At 32.9% G+C, this 21,514-nt stretch overlaps 1 protein-coding gene across 1 annotated transcript; it reads right to left on the bottom strand.

Moving 5' to 3' along the window:
* Positions 1–13,752: 13,752 nt before the first annotated feature.
* Positions 13,753–21,247, bottom strand: LOC127858712 (uncharacterized). The gene is made up of 13 exons (XM_052395944.1): positions 21,108–21,247; positions 20,843–20,977; positions 19,718–19,788; positions 19,343–19,462; positions 19,090–19,177; positions 18,758–18,916; positions 18,315–18,378; positions 16,830–16,933; positions 15,609–15,758; positions 15,235–15,290; positions 15,003–15,016; positions 14,495–14,633; positions 13,753–14,225 (listed from the first exon to the last, which is right to left on the bottom strand). Exons 1-13 carry the CDS (start codon positions 21,230–21,232, stop codon positions 14,035–14,037), a joined length of 1,416 nt encoding a protein of 471 aa, XP_052251904.1. The 5' UTR covers positions 21,233–21,247; the 3' UTR covers positions 13,753–14,034.
* Positions 21,248–21,514: the final 267 nt, after the last annotated feature.

Below are 21,514 nucleotides of genomic sequence, written 5' to 3' on the forward strand. Positions count from 1 at the left end.
TGGAGAATAATAAAGTTTCTTATTAGCACGTAGAAAGTCAGACCTAGTTGTATTAACTTTTCTATTAAAATCAAAGTAACACAACAGTCAGCAAGAAACGAATGAAGAAAGTCAAGCTAGTGAAATACAATGTTGTTCTGGTTTTGTAATGTATCATGAGATACTACAACGCAAGTATAAAACGTTTTAAATAAAAGTATTGAAGAATTATTTCTTAAATGATTCGCTCAAACAAAGCACGGACCTTAACTTGTTTAGGGTATAGCTCGATATCACTGCATCGGACAGGTTACGTTGTTCGGTCGTCTTGTTTCCATAGATACAGTTCAGATGCGTCAGAATAGTGGTTATTTTTCTTTGACACCCCTCCACTCGTGCACTTATAGATTGCCAATTTGCCTTTGCAATGTGTTTTGACTTGTTCAGTTACGGACCATTTCCCAGGTAGGAGAAACTTCTATTTAACTCGAACTCCTTTCCTAAACGGGACATCCCTAACGCATATATTGGCATGCGTTGTTCTTGGAAAAATCGGCACTTTTAATAATCAGTTTGTTCCGCCATTCAACTGTGGAAGGGAAACCATCCGATATAATGTATATGTGGCATAAGTAACATATGGAGATTATTACTTTTATGTTGAATTCATTTAAGTTCATTTAACGAGGTTCAGAAAATATCAACCACGAGCCTTTTGTTATTTAGTAGACGCGGACATTAGGATGAGTTAAACGTCAGTTTGCACGTTTAGATAGTTATATAGATATATGACACCAGATATCCGATCGTCTATTTTATAACAGTTAAAACGCAAACAAGTCTTACGATTAACAAATTTCAAAATTGCATGTACATAATACAGTTTTATGCGAGGATTTTAAACGAGGCAGTTTTATAGTGCAAACTAATACATCGATTGTATTATTATATGTTCTTTAAAATGATACTACCATTATAGTAAATAATGAATTCATGAAAATATTGGCACTATCAATCATAACAAATCTTATTATTGAGAAAATATTCTGAAGCATTTATTCTTCACCAGTGCCATATGATTTAATCTAAAAATTACAAAACTATTTTATATTAACCTTTTTCCTTATATTTATACTTGAAGTCTAATGCATTCTTTTTATGTCAATGTTTTTGTCTATGTGACAGAATATTAGTAATATTTCTAAATGCATTCAATCCCATAAACATACTGAGCATGAAAATTAGTCAGAAAAGAGTATCTACTCAGCCATTTACGAGGAAATATTTGTCCTCAATGGAGTTATGAATGTATCAAAAAATAATATTTACTCAGCCATAAACGATGAAGTTTTTGTCCACAAGTGAGTAATAAATGTAGACATGTAGATATGGACGCAATGAAAGGCTTTTGTTATACCGGTATAGTACCAGAAAGGCCGTTTACCAAAAAGACCTTCCCAAAAAGGCCGCACCGAAAAGGTCGCATAAGTGAATCAAAAAGGCCTGAAAGGCCATACAATATTTTTAATTATCATTGAATTGTTATGCTGAAAATAATTATCATATCTATTAAATAGTCTTAAATTTTTTATTAGTCTACTTAAAAACCGTTAATTTCACCATCAAAGTCGGCAAATTATCGCCAATTATCGCATACAGTAATTGTTCGTTAGTCACAATATTTTCCTTGAGTAATAGCTGTTTCAGTTTTTTTTAATTAAAAGCCGTTAGTTTTGTAATCAGAACAGAACAGAACAGAACTTTATTTCGACTTGTACATAGTACATCGTCTGTCTTAGCCATGTTATATTATACATTTCAAAAGGTCACGTGAAAAAGAAAGTGGGTGTACAATAATAATAAGTGTACATAACGTATTACATAATACATGACAGTGGTTGGAAACAATTGCAATGTTAAAACATATTGTGACAGGTGGCAATCGATTATCATGCTGTTTATATTTATGTAAAATAAACCAAATTGAGAGTGGATTATCTTACGCATATCATGTGGATAAATATGCTAATAATATTGATAGACAGTACACATTTTTGTTAATGTCTACAACAAAAATTACAAAATTACACAAATTAAACTATGGCAACAAATTAAACAATCAGGCACGTATATTTCACATCTGTATACGAGTAGATATTAACTATTTCTTTAGTCGTCTAGAGAAATGTGAAAGATGAATAATAAATAAGAGACGATACGGATCATTATACTAATAAAAAACACATAATATATATGCATTAAATGCGGAAACACAAGCACGCATGTTTATTTCGCCTCATGTTGTTGCAGGTACTGGTTCTGCATTATGAGGATTATATACATACAACAAACAAGAAATCAGATAAACAAACACACAACCGAACCCGCGGAACATAACATTTCAGTTGATATTTAAACAACATTCAATATGGCTTTCCTAATTATCAGAGCTTCTTTCACAAAAAAGACAACTTAATGAGAACATCTTTATTACATGTGCCCATAAGGCTTAAGAATTTAAATACTGATGGCCGTTTGGGATTATAAGATTTTATGTATTTTTTCCTAATATCTGTATAACATGGGCAGATTAAAATAAAATGATATTCATCTTCAATATCACGTGAGTTACAACAAAAACAATATCTTTTTTCCCTAGCTATGCGGTAATTACTAAACCTACCCGTTTGAATTCTTAATGGATGACATGACATTCTTAATCTACAGAAGTAAAATCTGAGACTTTTGGGTAAGATATCTAAATATTTTTCATATTCAAATGATATTTTAAAATTCTTTGAACAAAAATAAAACTGGACTTTCAAGTGTGTGAAACCAATGTTGTTTAAAACAGTCTATGACTCTGCATTTAAACTCAGAGAGAAAAGCATTATTATTAAGGTACTGGTAATTTTCAAAGATGTACGCAAATCCATATTCGTTCAGGAGAGTTTTTACACTCGTGACCCGAATTTTCTTCCCACTAATACAATCTTTAAGGGCCTCGTTATAATACAACTCTCAATATAATGTTATCACTGTCTTTGATTTTTAACCAATATTTGATTATTCTTATGTATCTGTGAATATACAGTGGGTATTATCAACTGCTTCGATTGGTTGGCTATTTCCAGTCCATTTTTCATTTGCTAATAATGCCCCGCGTTTTCGAAAAACCCTTATTTTTGTTTTTGTAGTATTTACAGTTAAACCCCAAGAACAACAGTATGAAAACAAAAGATCCAAGTGCCTCTGAGTTTCTTCAGGAGTTTTACCTATAATAGCCATATCATCAGCGAACAATAACAAAATCAAAGTTAAATCATAAATACTTAAGCCTGCATCAATATTACACTGCAAATAAAGCTCTAAATCTTCAACAAATAATGAAACAAAAGAGGTGACATAACCTCCCCTTGTCTCAAACCAAGAGCGTAGTTAAAATATTCAGAATAAGTAGAACATGCCTTGACACAAGATTTAACTTTTTGATACATGTCTTTAACAATTCTAAGCAGTTTTCCATCAATACCTGTTGTAAACATTTTCAACCAAAGTGCATTTCTATAGATAGAATCAAAACATTTCATCATGGCCACGTATATTACGTAGAGCCTCTTATTTTCATTGAGATATTTCTGGACAAGAGAATGTAAAATAAAAATTGGATCTACTGTGGAACGCCCTTTACGAAATCCGAATTGTGCGTCCGAAATACTGTTATTTTCCGTGCAAAACTTATCAATGCGTTTATTTATGACTGTAGTAAATAGCTTGGACAAGCAGCTTACAAGTGTAATACCACGATAATTATTAACATCACTTTTGTCGCCTTTTTTATGAAGTGGTATTTTCAAGCCTTCCATCCAGTTTTCTGGGTAGTAACCCGAATTTAAAATCCCGTTAAAAAATATCACACAAATGACTAGCAAGAATATCAATACATTCTATGAAATACTCGTTCAATAAGTGGTCGCTACCTGCACCCAATTGTATAAACGCCTGTTAAAGTTAACGCTCGGTAGCTTTTAAACCTTGGTAAGTTTGCGGTTATTCAGGTTTAGTAACCGTTATGGTAACTCGATTGTATAAACACGAAATACCGCAAAGTAACTAAACCGCGCATAGTGGAATTTAACCAACGGTAAATTTAACCAAAACATATGTCACAGACCAGGGAAAGAAATATCATGATGTCGGGATTTGCCTCATTTAGCGGAATCCCTGGTGCTTCCAACTGCGAGAGAGTGCTTGATAAGACGCCCAAATTTCTTGTTTTTTAAATGATGTAACACATTTATGGTCGTCGTAACATGCTAGCCTATTCTTTTAATTTTGCTTATAACCCGTTTTCATACGACTGCGTTATAAAATAATATCTTTCGCCAAAGAACGATGCTTACACATTCAAAGCACAACGCTGAGTATATCCTTAACTTCAAATTACATCCGAAAATCACTCTGTCTGTAGTCCAATATTGCATATTGAAATTGAGAAAAGTGCGAGTCTTTTTGACGATTTATTATAAACGCGACTTATTTCACACGTACATGCACTGTATATCGACGCATTTCAATTGTCAATTTATCACATTTTCCTTATTTCGTGCAATGTGCATTGTTTATAATCCGTGCATATACTTTTGACATTTTTAGAATGTACAAATATCGCACAATTCATAAATAATCTGCAATATTTGCTTTCCGATTAAATTCATGTTAGGCATAGAGATGTGTAAAGTATAAGATGATAAAAATAGCACCACACTGGAATTCGGAATGTCCCATTGTTTACACGGGTATTAACGACTCATTTATCTGTTGTGTAATGGAATGTTTTTCATTCTTTGTTTACTTATATATTAAATTATTTTCGTGTACAGTAAAGTAATTTACCATAGACAAATAAAACATTGTGAAAGTTTAAAAATATATTTGTATGCAGAAATCTGCAAATGTAACCGAGTTTACCAACGGCTATTATTTGTTAAACTGCTCCGGTTCATTTGAACAGCAGTAATGTAGAGTACGTGACGTAGCGTGTGACGAAAAAGAAAGTTTATCGAGTTCATAAACTCATTTGAAAATAGTAATAGGATGGCATAAAGGTCTTTATTTAACTATGCTAAAATAATTATTAAAGACCCTAGATGCAAAATCGTCAATTATTGAGTTAAATGGATTATTTATGGATTTTAAAGGATTATTAAAGGTAAGATACTAGTTCGAACGTGTTTTGGTTTTTGTTTGTACTTTTGTCGTTAACGGTTTTCGGAGAAATGATTTTAACATGGGCGCCATTGATGCATCGGATGGTTCATCGGATCACACACGGCATATCCATAACATTAAATAAAAACACGTTCTGCGCGTCCTTAAATTCGTCGTCCGAAGTCGGAAAACGTATTGCCCTGTAAATAAAGTCAAATAAAGTGTCAGTCGCTGCAATTTTCTGTTTGCTTTTCAAAATGTTCAAGGTTGTCGATGGTTAGCTTTTATAATGTCGCGCGACTCGGCCATTTTGTGTAAGTTACCTCTCGATTACTTGTACTTACCCACCTAGAGTAGCAGGGTATGTTTTAACTGGCGTTTAACCGATCGGTATAACTTACCCAATTTTATACAAACGCTTACCGACCAGTAACCAACAAGTTATCGACTTTTAACCGCCGGTATGTGGTTAACCGCCGGTTTAACTGTTTATACAATCGGGTGCTGGAGCTTTATTACGCTTGAGCGATTTAACTGCACTAAGAATTTCACTCACGGTGATAGGCTGGTCAAGTTCAGTATTACAGACAGATACATTATTAAAATCATAATGTTCACAAAAATATTCTGCTTCTTCATTGTAGCAGTTAGATAAATCATTACTTAGATTAGCAAAGTATTCTTTAAATGCATTCATTGAAATATCAGCATAATCGGATTTTTGTTTACTTTTAAAATATTTCCAAAATTCTTTGGGTTTGCATCTTTTAAGACGTTCAATATCTTTCATTTTGTGTCTATAACTTGTTTTTTTACATTTCCTTACGATTTTCTTATAAGAGGCTCTACGTTGCATTAAAAGTACCCTATTTGCCATATTATGATCAGAATTAAATAGGCGTAGTGCTTGCAAATACAATACCCGCGCAGAGTTACAGTCATCATTAAACCAATCTGCATTTTTAAACACAGTTTTTGTTGAGAAAAAAGGCTTGTCATTAACAAAATAGCACCTAGAAAACAATGGAATAGCCACGGATCTAATAATTTCCGAAAAATTATCAACCGTTTTTTTTATTGATATTAATTGATTCCCTACAACATATATCAATACTTTGGGTAATAATGTTGAAACGCGGTAAGCACCGTATAATACCCGAACGGAAACGCTCCGCGTTTTCGTCGTTCCATTTATGTTTAATTTCACACTTAGGATACTCGTTCTGATCAGGCTTTGGACATAATAGTGAAAAACGTAACGGTGCGTGGTCACTCCATTCATTAAAGGGGCCTTTTCACAGATTTTGGCATTTTTTAACTTATTCATTAAATGCTTTATATCGATAAATGTAAACATTGGATCGTAAAAGCTCCAGTAAAAAATCAAGAATAAAATTAAAAAAAGGAAAAGAACATTGCCCGGACCAGGTTTCGAACCAGTGACCCCTGGAGTCCTGCCAGAGACCTGAAGTAAAATCGCTTTATCCTACTGAGCTATTCCGCCGTGTACACATACTGAACGTATTTTATACCTTATATAAGCAATCTTCGTAGTTTCGCAAAATTTAACGACAAAAACAGAACTCTCCAAATTATTCAATCGTTTCGCGTTGCAACGCTTTATAATTTTTAGGTTTTAAAATCGTCAAAAGATGCATATAATGGCTATATTAGACCATGGTAAATGTTCAGTATTACTGTTACCTCACAAATATCATAACTAAAACGAAAATTTGCGAATCTGAAACAACTTTTTTCAATTTTGTCAATTTACCAAAGCGTGAAAAGATCCCTTTAAATGGTTCAATAGTAAAATCATTGACTAGTGAAAAATGACGTTCACTTATTAAAAGATAATCAATAACAGAACAACCGTTATTCGAACAAAACGTGTAGTCACTAGTATTAAATATACGCCCATTCGCAATACGTAGAGAGGTAGATTTACAAAGATCTATTCATTTAGTACCGTGGCTATTCTGAACATTATCGACAGAGGCCCGTACGGGGGTACAATCAGGGTCATAGTCAGGGTCATCAAATGCGTTATTTATACGATCATAAGGGATAAAATCGCATTTATTACCAACTCTACTGTTAAAATCACCACATAGAAATACACATCCAACAGAATTAAATTCAGAAATATCTTGTTCAATAGTATCAAACAAATCAATATTATCAAAATTATTGGCAGGGGATTCTTCACCCCAAATAAACGCACCACACAGATATACACCTTCTACAATATTAAAAAATATGTGATCCAATTTAATCCAAATAATGGTGTCATGATGATTTTTAACTATTTTAATGCCATCCTTCAAATGATCTTTATATAACATTATAACACCTCCACTATTTCTCCTAGCTTTACGGTTTTTAAATTTCCTATAAAAGTTATGTGATGTGTACCCATTTAAAGAAATATTACTATTAGAATTAGTCCACGATTCATATAAAAAGCAAATATCAGAATTAGCAATAATATTAACAAAATGAGCAGATTGCTGTTTCTCCTTCACGTTCCACGAGAGAATGGAAAGCTCACCCACATCGTCCCCCTAGTTTCTGACCGGTTGACCGTTCACGTACAGGGTGTCATACACCAACCAAGCACGTTTACCCTGATCCCTGGCTTACTTCATATGTTTGACCAGTTTCCGGCGCTTGTCAGAGACCGCCTTCGGGAATTGCTCAAACATGAAGTAGTTTGTGCCCTTCAGTTGCTTCCACTCCTTTCGCATGCGTTCGCGGTCCTGAAAATATGTGAACTTTGCCACAATGTTCCTCGTTTTACCGGGAATCGGGTGGCTAGGTGATCTATGTACTCGCTCAAACCGTATCCCGTCCACCATATCCTTGGAGAGCTTCAGGGCTGACTTCATATGATCCCTCAGCTTCCGTTCCGACACTTCCGCTGGCTCACTTCCGGTCGTATTGTCTTCCGTAATATTTGTAAATATTAGATTGTTTCTCATGGTCTGCGACTGGAGATAAGTTACTTCATCATGCAGCTCATCGCGCTGCCTCTTTGTAATCAAAGTCGGCATAATTATCGCCAAATAGCATGTAGAAATTATCCGTTTAAGATTTTTTTCTGAACTTTCTGTTTGCATCTTAAAGTGCAATAATATACAGAGACGTAGATAACGTTATCTACGTCTCTGTTATATAAGAAGACGAAGAACGTTTTATTCAAATCCGATATAATACATATATACAATGCGTTAGGTCAAAATGACCCATGAGCATTGTTATAATCGCATAACATTGTCAATGTCGTCAAAAAAGTACGTAACATACACAATATATAGTGTACAACGTTTTTCTTAATTACTATGTAAAACAAAAAAATAAATAAAATAAAATATACGCATATCGATTAGTGACTGCTTAAAGACAAATATTTATTATATTTAACATATATAATTAAGTAAATAACAAATTATTACATATTATTAATTTCCTCTTAAACTATTTTTTGCAATGTTTAAAATATAAGATGTTGAAAGAATTTGCATGTACAAAAAAAACTCGCTAATCAGACCGGGTCTCCAAGTGTCAAGGGTCATTCACAGTTTGCGGCATCTGTTTTGATAACGGATTAGTAGATGCCCACATATGGTGTAAAATGACACTTATTGGCACCAATTGATAATTACTTGCGCATTTCAAAATAGTTTCTTAACTTTTAACGATATAAAACTAGCTACATTAAATTCGGAAGAAAGAAAATTGCTTTATTCTATGTTATATTATCAAAAATTATATCTGATTGTCTATATTATTACGCATTTGATTAGCATTAAAAATATATTTAGCAAGGTTTATAATGTCTTTTTTATTAGCCGTCTGCATTAGAATGTCAAATTTATTTTTACGTTGGCCAACTTTGAAAATATGGTTTTAGATGTTCCTTTCATATTTCTCTGTATAGAGGACAAACAAGTAAAAACTGATGCTCGTTTTCTATAGCGTGTCCGTTGCAAAACTTTTCTATTTTCGCATTATATCTTATTATAGCGACCTCTTTTGATCTCTAATTTATGTGGCGATAATCGAAACCGTGTATGTGATGTTTTACTGTGCATCATTGAAAATCACAGAATATGTTGTTGTTGTGATATTGTTATAACTTGTTCCAAGTAATTTTAACTAATAGCGGAATATATGTAATTTGCGCATTTGAATAGCGTGTATCGTCCATATACAGGAATAACCCAGACAGCATACAGGGAGGCGATGCGTCTCGGTGAAGTCACGTATGTCTCTCGTCCATACAGACGCAGAGACCCTCGACAACGAAATGCCCACCCTAGAGATAGTTGACTGTATATTCTCTGTAATTTTTGTTGTAAACGTATTTTTTGTAATAAAGATTTTTTTTTTCATGTTTTATGTCGTACTCCACTTTGATTTAATAGAAAATAGAATTCACATGTTAAACCATATTATTATGTAATTGAAATTAATTGAAATAATGTTTATTTTATTATAAAGAAAATAAAACATTTCATACATGCTTTATGTTGTACTCCGTAAGGCCTTTTTCGCTAATTTTTTGGCCTTTTTGGTACGCTTTGGGGCCTTTTTGGTAAGGCCTTTTTGGTAATCGGCCTTTTAGGTATGCGGCCTTTTTGGTTTTCGGCCTTTTTGGACCTAAACCGTTATACCACATTTCGAAATCACATGGGGAAACGGTTGGCCTTTTTGATGCCTTACCTGATTTTGGGCAGACGAAATAGATATTTAATATAGTATTTGGTAATTCTTACAATTTTTCCTTAAGAAACTTTTTCTAACATTTTCTTCCAAGAATATTGCTTACACCGTTTTTAGTGATTTTTTCTAAGACCGTTTTACGTTCTTACAAACTAAAACAAATTTCGTTCGTAAAACAATTTTGTTCTTGTTGATAGTGACCTCACAACTATTTTCAATTTCCTTTGTTTACTTCTGGGAGAGGTCAAATCTTTACATAACTGAATTCATTAGGCCCTGGTTTATGGATATTTTTATTTCATTAGAAATGTACATATGCTCAACAGGAAGTGGTTCATAAAGCACTTTCATTCTTTGAAAATGTGTAAGAAAAATTGCGGAGTACGTTGAATGTTTTCTGATTATTCTGACATGGAATGTGACCTGCCTTTCTATGGATTTGATGAAGTATAGTTTGAAATATAGAGATGTGTTAATTAAAATTAAAATGATTTACGTTGAGCAAGAAATTGACCGATTTAAATCAATTTGATGTAGAGAATGGGTGGACATTAGTCCCCCATTATCAGGTCGTACAAAGTTGAACGTGGAAATGGAGAGACAGGAGCCATTAAACTTCTTGAAATTCTTAATTGATGATGCCTTGATTAATTACCTTGTGCTATTTAATTATGCTTCTGCAAAAATAAATGGCCAATTAAAACAACACTAAAGAATGAGAAAATGGGAAGAGGCAACATTTGCTGGAAATTGGAATGCTGACAATGGCAATACATATAGGGCTGTTATACAGGTCAGACTTTGGAATCTCTGCTAAAAGTTAGATTTTAAATGATTATTTTTTGTTTGAAACTAAACATTGTAACAAAATATAAATTGATTCAATTTTAAATTGCTTTAAAATTTACTGAAATTGAAAGGTTATTGAACATAACTTGTTCTCTTACAAGCTTTATTACTTAATACACATTTTCAGGTAAAAAACCAACACACAATCAAAAATTTAAAAACTACCATCATAATTTACAATCAATGACAAATAAGAAAAATATAGGTTTTTATAAACTTATGTCTTATAATAAATGAAATGCATCCTTTTGAAATAGAACACCCATATCAGCCTCAGACTTTTAACGCCATCGGCGCTCTCGTTCATTCAGTCATCTGTCCGATCCCTTAACATTTACTTCAGCAGCAATTTCCCTGTATCTTGCAAATAGGCTTTCAACGCCATCGGCGCTCTCGTTATTTATCTTGTACTGTTTCATTTATGGTTTCGTTAAGAACAATGTCGAATTGAATTTAATTGCTTGCCATGAAAATAACTTTATACGTCGTTGTTACTACATGCTTTAACTTAAACAAAAAAAGTTAAATTTGAAAAATCCCTACATTTATATTTTTCAAATTCTTAAGCTATCCAGTGAACTTTTAACACATTTCACGAAAATGTTGTAAAATTCGATTTCGATTTAGTAGCGCAAGTATAATTCTGTAGTTAATTATGTATAAGATAATTAAACATTACAAAACATTAAATGGCAAACGACAATGGCTGGTTTAGTGTTATGACATGTTCACGACTGGCGCAGCCACGAGTGAAAATATGATTTTTCTTTGATCACGAGTTAAATAACAAACGATTGTACACTGACATGAACAAATTTTCTGTTTTTTTGTATGCCCCTTTTTCTAGAAAATAATTAACGGCTGTTTCCCTCTCGCTGAAAAGTTACCCTTTCTCTGAGTTTCTCCCGTGGCGTGCCTCAATACATTTAAAAAACACAAAATGACGTCATTATACCGCCGAAATTCTCCAGTTAAACTCGTTTACAATGTAAATAAACGGTGAAAAAGTATAGGGTAACTCGCCCTTGAGTTGGACGGGTTAACGATATAAGTCTATAATACAAAGCTTTGTGATCAAAGCCGGGACTCAGCTTGTGCAGGCTTTAACTATAATACCATAGGAGTCTACTTTACAAGTAATTATTTGATTCCCAGCTTATTTTCATTGAAAAATAGTTGAATAACAATACCCATTGAATTCGCCCATGAGTCGGACACATTGCCCCTAACACGGACACAGATTTGTATTAAGCATTAATTTGGTTATACATTCCCTATATTTATTAAAATGTAAATTGCACAGTAACAGTCCTGTGTTGAGTTTTTAAGTTAATTCTTTTGTCAACATGTTGACGAAAATAAGTTATAAAAAGAGGAAAAATGACATGGTCACTTGTAGTGTCTATCCGACCTTTACAACAGCGGAACCATTTGTAGCAATGGGGGTTACAGAGAAAAGTACATAAATACAAAGATACAACATTATACGATCCTTGTAGTTTGTGAGCTATGGGATTCTTTATAGACTGAGTCATGTTAATTTGAATGAATTTGTTGTGCATTTCTCATCCGTATACCTCTGCCAGTACGTAAACGCATGTTCGCCATAAGGGCGAATTGCGTTCGCCTCAAGGGCTAATTGAGTTGTAATTCATGTTTTACTATAAAACCTGTACAACTGAGCGAACAACTGAAAATTACATTTCATTTTTATAGAATAAGGTTATGTTTTCAATATAAAGTCATTTGTGAATGATGTGAAGCGTATCTTACCAAAATGTCGATGTATAAAGATAATCGATAATTGAAAATTCTGAATTTTCCGTCACAAGAAGTTATTCATACTGTAACAAATTCAAATTCATCGTGAGATAATGTTTGATAACATTTTATTTCGAAATTTTATTTATTTTGAGTATAAAGGGTAAAGTATTCGTTATAATGTCACAAATCATACTAAACAAAACTGATCTTCGAAAATTACATAGATGAAAATGTTCGACTCATGGGCGAAATCGACTCAAGGGCGAGCTACCCCTAAAATAAAAACAAAATTTGTTGGATTCGGTGGAATGTCGATTTTAATTCACTCGTGATCATAGAAAATATACATAAAATAATTTATGATAATCTAAAAATAGAAAAGGTGTTCCGAAAATGTGTTCTTTTCACTGGTGAAAAGAACAATTTGTTTATTTTCACTGCTGTTATTTCATGGCAGAAATGTCATATTTTATCATTAGGTATAAAAGAAAATGTATATCGTCGCTACAAATTAAAAAGCAACAACAATATTTCATGATAATACTTCCGACAAGTACTATTATAAACATACTGCTCAGAATTTCGCATGTTGTCTGGACTGAAAGCTTCATAATTCCCCATGTTGTACTGACGGTATAAATCGTGACACACCGTGGAGAAGAAGCAATAAGGTACTACATAATAATGTGTTCTGCACATGTGTAATATACAAGTTCGTGATTGTAAGTGAAACTTTAATACGGACAATCAATATTATAGTTATTTCTGCACTGCGCTGCACTAGTGTAGGAACTATTTTAAGCCATTCAGCTTATTTTCCATTGCTTTCATATACATACATGACTGAAATATCAATGAACGTTTTCAAGCATACAATTTTTAAAGGTAAACAACACATATATAAGTTGCATGTTTCAATGCGTGTGGGTCAAACGACACCAATACATTTTTGCCCCTGCTCTCAGTTGTTTGTTTAAGAGTTTGCCGAATATCGATTGGATACTGTGATCATGTGTTATGTTTACAGATATAAATCACTTATGGGTCAACTATATACTTAATTAAATAGTAACCACTGGTCTTGAGGTTCATTGGTTTTATTCAAACGCACCAGCGGATACCAGAACGTATTTGTATTAATTGGACATAACCTTTCGTGGTTTTTCAGTTGATAGGGTAGAACAAAGACGTTCGGGAAACCATAACAAGTAACATAACACAAACTAATTTTGATGCAGACATATACGTGTTTCTGAAAAATACCAACACAAGAAAATACAACTTAACGAAAATCACAATTTAAACATAAACATATTCTCAAATTTAAGCATATAAACATTAAATACAGTGCTAAAATAATATACGCTATTGCAAGAATGTTACACCAGTATTTATTACGCTTTACTTTACAATGAACTGTAATTTTGATTGTATATTTGACCGATATGCTAAACTGTCCCATACATAAAGTGTACATATAATCAATCCTCAATGATAAACTAAACATCAAAAGTCAGTATTCTTCGGTGGGGGTGGTCGGTTTAGCATTGCTCGAGTCGGAAAGATCCTCGTGGCCGAGAGAGGCCGTACTTTCGGTGGCGGACTTAAAACTTCTCGCTCCGCGACGTTGTTGACTTGTGCCTTTTTCTTTATTTTGGCGATGGTCATGTAAACCACAAGACCAATAACCATTGTCCCTATTTGATAACGAAATGTATAGAATGAAATATAACGCCTCTATATTAATTTTATATCATGACAATGGCACACTGATTGGTTCGTCTTAACCCTTATGTCAAATATAAGTGCAATATTATGAAATTATATGCAAATGTATTATCTTCGGCTATAATTATTATTCTATTGTTTCAAAATATGAAGTCAAATATCTAAATGTGTACACATGATAGGAGTTTAAAAATCAACCCAAATAGAATGTTGTCCTAAATGCATCGAAAGAACCCACCGGCCATTCCCCCTGCGCCTGCTCCAGCTGATTTAATGAGTTGTTGTTTCTGTACGACCGGTTTCTTCTTGATGACTGTCACATCATTGCCGTCAATTTTACATGTGCATCTGGTGTGTCCAGTGCTCGCCATTACCCGCTTTGTGTTTTGGAATGTGGGAGTAAAATTACATGATATATAATGTTCTAATTCTAAATGTTTATTTCATGATTCATAATACTTACATAATTTTATTTTAATTTGAACAAACATTTTATAATCTTATTCGTCTTTAAATATTATTAAACTAAATTAATTAAGAAAAGTAAAAATCAAGAAGGGTTTAAGTCCATTTGTATTGTACAAACTTTGGACTAACTCCTTTATCAATTTAAAATACATATTCAATATACGTCTTATACTTAAGAATAGAAATGCATTTTATTTTATACGTTTAATGATATAGGTTGAACTTTCTATATCGACATTAGTATTTCTATTTAGCCAAAGATTTTGATTTGTACTTACAGCATGCTCTACCACTGAAAAAATACAACATATCATATTGTGTATATGCATATATAGCACGATATGCATTCAATCTTGCTAAATGAAATATGTATGATAAATACCTTCCGCACATGATGCGAAATGAACTGTGTATTCATGTATATTGAAAACTCGTTACTTGTGAGTATGCGTGACACATATTTAACATTTTAACACACATATATCTATATACAGTTTGAAAATGAAGTACCTTTCGGCTCGTTACATTCTGACGTAGAACTCGTTGTGTTCAAACACTTCACGTCACTGCGATTGGAAGAACAATAATATCACATTTAGTATAACTATTAATGATACTGTCATAGAATTGATAACAAATTTGTTGTATACGATTGTCGACTTTCTCATATATATATATTAGTTACATTAGTAATTACTTTCCAGCAAATATTGTTTATTTAAATGGGATGTAAAATCAACTATCGTTAACTACCGTAATTTCACAAAGGTTATTTGTATGTATGTACATGCATTTGTCATGCATGGTACAAACTTACTAAAATTCTACAGTTAATTTCATCCTGATTTAATCAAGAAAAAATACAAACTTTCGCATACACTCACTTTGTTTCAGACATCAAACATAAACTATGTTGATCCTGGTTGCCCAGTGACGAAACCACAGTTGCTACACACAGTTCCATATCTACCAGTGTGTTTTCGAACACGTGAACGTCCTGGAGAGTTGTGTCCGGATGCACACTTAGCTGTGGACTGAAAAATGTCTACCTATGATCTCAAATAGCTATTTTTTTCAATAAACTAATTTGGATGAAGCTATTTTTGGACACTTAACTACTATATTACGTATTTGATTCACGTGACACTTTAGGAAAGTTATCTTTTTGATGTCTGCATTGGCAAGTATCTGAATTAAACTTGTATTTAAGCACTAAACGTGGAATCATAATTTGTAATTAATGAGCATATAAAGCCATATATACAGTGTTACATTTCCGATACTTAATTACGACTTGTGACTTATAATAAATATATAACTTTTTATGATGAATTCTTATAACAGTTAATTTAGTGTGAAGTAAGGATAGAAATTAATGTGCTATAAAGCAATATACTAGTATACAATGTATAGTTAAAGGGGCCTTTTCACGTTTTGGTAAAATAATACAATTAAAAAAAAATGTTTCAGATTCGCAGAATTTCGTTGTAGTTATGATATTTGTGAGGAAACAGTAATACTGAACATTTACCATGCTCGAAAATATCCGTTATATGCAACTTTTGACGATTTAAAAACCTAAAAATTATAAATCGTTGCAACGCGAAACGATTGAATAATTTGGAGAGTTCTATTTTTGTCGTTATATTTTGTGATACTACGAGGATTGCTTATATAAAGTATTAAAAACGTGCGTGAGCACGGATGGCCGAGTGGACTAAGCGATTGACTTTTACTCCAGGGGCCAGTGGATCGAGCCCAGGCGAGGGTTACTTTTTTCTTTCTTTTATTTTATTATTTTTTTTCTTCACTGGAGCTTTTAAGATCGCTAAATGAATCATATAGGATATACGTGCGGCTCCAGAAGTTCTTTAAGGATGGGTTAAGAATTAATACCATCAAACATAACTAATACTTTAAAAGTCTGATGTTTTTACCTTAATCAAAGTTCGAGTATTTACAAAGTATTTTTATCATTTCGAATTATCGATTCAATAAGTTGGCATAAATCCAATATCGTAGAAGTATTTAACGACATGCCATAAAGCTTACCTTTTAAGGCTAAATTCTTTGGCAATTAATATTGATATTACTTGATGTCATACCATTTTCCATTTGGTAGTGGTTTGCTAGAAATCACCATTGGTTGACATTCCTTCGAGCCGGGCTTTGCTAAACAATCAATTGCACTGGTATAGGAAGTGATGCTCTGTAATTACATGCGCTAAGGCATATGACTTTTCGATATATCATTTGTATCAGATATCATACAGGTATTATATATTATAAATCGTTTGATGTAATCTGCAATTTTTGCAAATATTGATATCTTACAAGTTGAAAAGATAACATTTTTAGTGATCACATTAACATATTGTATCACTTATGCTAGTGAAATTGCACCGTAAAGATAACATGACAAAATACCAAGAAATCAATCAAAAGTTTTTCACATGTCGTACAGCATGCGTTTCTATTAATCTGTCAAGTAATGTCATTTCATGAAACTCGTCGAGGACATTAATAAGAAAGCTCGGCGAAGGCCTATACTTCTAGTTCGACAACGACAGGAACAACTTCTACACTTCTTCTGCTTCTACGTCTGCTACTACGATTAGTTCAAACATATTTTATTTCAAGAACAAACATTGTATACACTTGCATAGAATATACAGTTACAAGTGAGCCTCGTTGTTTTAAAAAACGGATTAGAACTAAAGATCAAGATCTTTCTCCATACGCAGCGATTGCAAGCATGTGTTTAACATTGTTTAAGGTAGCAGGTATTTATATTAACAATACAATATATGAACAATAGTTTAACAATTTACGTTAATGTACGTTATCTAGAAAGAAAGAGTAGGTACATCAAGGATGATGAAATAGATGTGGTTACACATTAGACAAAAGAAAAAGACAAAGCGAAACTGTTGAAAGAAAAATAAGACAAGCAAGTTGGTTGCCTTGACAGATATAGCTAGGTATCAAAACGTATGCTACATTAGTATAATATCGTTTGTATGGTTGGAGAGGTATAAGGTGCAATTGTGATGAAAAAATCTTTTCGTTGGTGTGTAAATCGTTGAGATTCTGAGAAATGATGAGAAACTGATTCGATTGCACCACAAATGTTCACGGGTGAAAGTGCAATCTTGTACTTAAAAAGATTAAGTAAACTACCAGTACACTTATTTCTGAGTCTAAAGTGAAGCATTTGTTGGCGTTCTTCACCATTCGGTTACGAACATTCATATTTAGAAGATGCTTAAAAGACGTAAGGGAATTAGCATTTCTAGAATCTAGATGAAGATTGTTCCATTCCGCAATGGTTTATTCTACGAATGAATTAAGTTATGGTGTTGTGCGGGCTATCAGATTTCTGATGTTGTCTCAATTTCGTAATACGTTGGGGTTATTAGCTCCGTCTGTTTCCGGTAAAATAGATTCTAGGTAAGCCGGCGTTGTTATTTTAACGATCATAAACAAGCTTGTATCATCGCTACTACGATTACTATTATTATTGTTATATGTAGTAGCAGTAGTATGCAAATTATATAATTATCATTTATTACTATGCATTCATAACTTACCCCAGGCTCGAATGGTTTCAACGGATGGATTTTTATTGTTGTGCATGGACTTGCTGAGCAGCTTCTGTTGACAGAATTTTCACAGAAATATAATATGCGTTAGATCTCAAATAAGTAATAATGGTGTAATGACAATATATCGGCTAATTCAGCATAATATTATATATTTGATCAACTTTTATGACATACACGTTTATAACACTTGTCCGTACATTATGAAAATTATGAACAGATAATTCAAGTTTTGAGTTGAGTTTTATCTTTCATGTAAGCGTTTAAATGATAAATATGAATACGGATGAAATTATGAAAATTTTACATGTTTGATTAAATGATTTCGTTGTTTGGAAATGCGTTCTACATAAACCACACCTAAACGAAGCAACATATAATTGCTTGCATAGGACGAATTTCTAAAGAGAAATCGCTTTGAATGTACTTGCATTGCAGTGGTCGTTCCTTTTACATTAATCGAAAAGCAAACGTTCAAGTCGTTCACTGGATTTAAAAAGGTCAAGGTCGTATATTTTGTTGATAGGTCTATTTGGTTTGATGTGAATTGCACTAAAATACCACTAGTTGTTACGGAAATGTTCGTCGATCTATGAAACAAAAACAAAACAATATTGCTAGTAAGTTACACACAGTTAATTAAATGGACTGCAACGCGTAAATAAAGTGATGGTTTCCGACATATCAAAATATATTGCAAAATATCAGACGCACTTAAATTACTAATTGTCAAAATTGTATTTATTTTAAACAACCATCTTACCTCCCGATTGTAAGAAAATGTATTTGACACGTAGCATTCGAGCTGCATATAATTTCTATTGGCACATTTGCGATTGAACACTTGTCCTCTGCAAAAATCATAATAACCAGAGTGTTGTCGTTAAATATTTAAAATGCTCCATAAATCCGTAAATACACACCGAATATACATAAAACATCGCAATCTTATCATATTTTTTATAAGTCTAGAAGAATATGTATTAACGCTCTATTCTTGCATATCGAAGGATTACCGTTTAAACACGTTTCTCCTTCAAAACCTGGTCGACATACGCATTTAGCAATATTGCTCGACGAGTAGCACAAACCGCCATTTAAACAATGTAATTGTCTGCAAGGACTATTTTGTGACTCTGAAAGAGTAGATGATATCACTTTAGTCATAATGCCGAGCAAAGACTGACACAATCATCGTAATCATGCAAGGTAAAAAATATCACGTTAAAAACATCGTTATGAAAATAGTAAAATACATAGAATTGAATTTTTGAAATCAGGATTTTAATAATATCTATGTGGAGGTTCTTTATTTACTATCATCAGATATAGGTAATTGTAGTTTTTTAATACGATTTTCAGTTCCATTGTCTTCTCTCTTGTTTTGATACCTGCTTGTTGAGCTGAATACACGTCAATATTTGTACATCCTTTGTTTCCAGAAATAACGTCATCATCGGTCCTAACAGAACATTAGTATAGTTGTGTTCTTTATAGAAGTCTTTATAACGATGCATATATACATGTACATTTTATCAGAAATGTATTCCTGGCGCATATTCCAATGGCTTAACATTTTATGATTCACATCATAATGCATAAATAAACGTTCATAAAAGCTGTCGTATGAATTAAAGAAACTCTTGATAAAATGGAAGAAAATTTAAACATCGAGCTCGACTTTTCTTCCGCTTTGATAATATAATGAACATTTTCCATCTGACGCCAATATAATGACCCGAAAGATATATTTGGAGTTAAAATTATGAAGCAAATGTATAGTATATGAAAATTGGACGATTTATGTGACCATGAAATTTCTTTAAAAACGTTTTAACACATAGTTTACAAGGTTTGCGTATAAGCTTATTTAACAGAAAATTACAATACAATACATACATTGTTATTAAAGTAGTTAAACGAACACATGTTTTTATTTTTTTGTAACAATGCTTTTACCAAAGTGGCCACATCAGCGTAAAGCTGAGTGTAAGCTATCTTCAAACAAAATAAAAGAAAAGGAAAAGAAATCCCTCCAAACTCAAGTTATTTAGTGGAAACTTTTTATTGTACTGTCCAGTAGCTTCGATCTTGACCCCGAATTCAATGACTCAAAATGCATGTAACGTACCTACACACAATATCTCAGCTCAATATATCAAGTCTTACTTAAGTTATTGATCAACCAATTGTTCATGTAATTGTTTAAGCAACAAGGGCCTTGACCGTGGCCTAACTTTTTTTAAATATAAACTCCATGTTAGGGCTACATTTCAGCTATAGATATTTGTAGCACGAAAGCGTTACATGAATTTTCAAAGCACAAATAAAGTACAACAAGGGGCGTATTTATGAATATTTGCAGGTCAGAATTATTGCCCTCTCGCATGATGATCCTAAAACTATGTTTGGCGTTTCACTTAAATATCTGTATTAGTTTGAGAGATATGTTCTTGTAACGAACGATTTGACTTTCCATGAGATACAAACTAAAGAAATAAACAGTGTCGTGTTACTTGAAACAGATCTGAGTCGGCCTTTGCTGAGATGGACCAGGCAGGTACGTAACGTTGTATTTGCAAATTTCTGTATCATTGGTCGGCGATGCCGTTACATTTACACTTATATCTGAGTAGTTCAACTTTAATTCACTGTAAAAGAAAACATACACTTGCATTCACATTAAGGTGTGTTATCTCTTAAAGGTAAAGAACAAATATATAAATATTTCATGATAATATCCCACACTAAGTCTTCTAGTGTATTGTTTGAATATCTTACCACGAACGATTTTGAGATTTAACTGTCTGGACAACAAAGGAACATGGGCTCCTTTCTGGACACGCAATGGTCGAGTTGTGCGGGGGTATCAACAGGCTGCTACCATAGTTACTCTGAAATATCATCCAGTGGTATTGACTGATAGAACATCGGGCATTGGTGGTATTTAAAGGCACACTTTTGTTTAAGTTATGATGTTCAGCGTATTCTTTCCAAAGACAATATTTATATTTGTTTGTACTAAGATAAGTTAAGATATATATTAATAATTTATCTTAGTACACACAAATTAAAGAATTAGCCTTCATAACAATTATTTAGGCCATCAAACTTTACTAACGTGCATTTTAAACACAATAGTGTAATGCAACCCATATCAAATACCCTGTTCGTATGTATGCATCTTA

The sequence above is a fragment of the Dreissena polymorpha genome, chromosome 14, assembly GCF_020536995.1.
Source record: "Dreissena polymorpha isolate Duluth1 chromosome 14, UMN_Dpol_1.0, whole genome shotgun sequence".
Lineage (NCBI taxonomy): Eukaryota > Metazoa > Mollusca > Bivalvia > Myida > Dreissenidae > Dreissena > Dreissena polymorpha.

Bases quoted from the DNA above. Each gene is read 5' to 3' on its own strand.
- LOC127858712 (XM_052395944.1), bottom strand. From the start codon at position 21,232: ATGATATTTCAGAGTAACTATGGTAGCAGCCTGTTGATACCCCCGCAC. The intron at 19,789-20,842 runs GTAACACGACAC...ATGTTCTGTTAG, and splicing joins CCGACTCAGATCTGTTTCAA to GACCGATGATGACGTTATTT. The intron at 19,463-19,717 runs GTATCAAAACAA...CTACTCTTTCAG, and splicing joins GTATTCAGCTCAACAAGCAG to AGTCACAAAATAGTCCTTGC.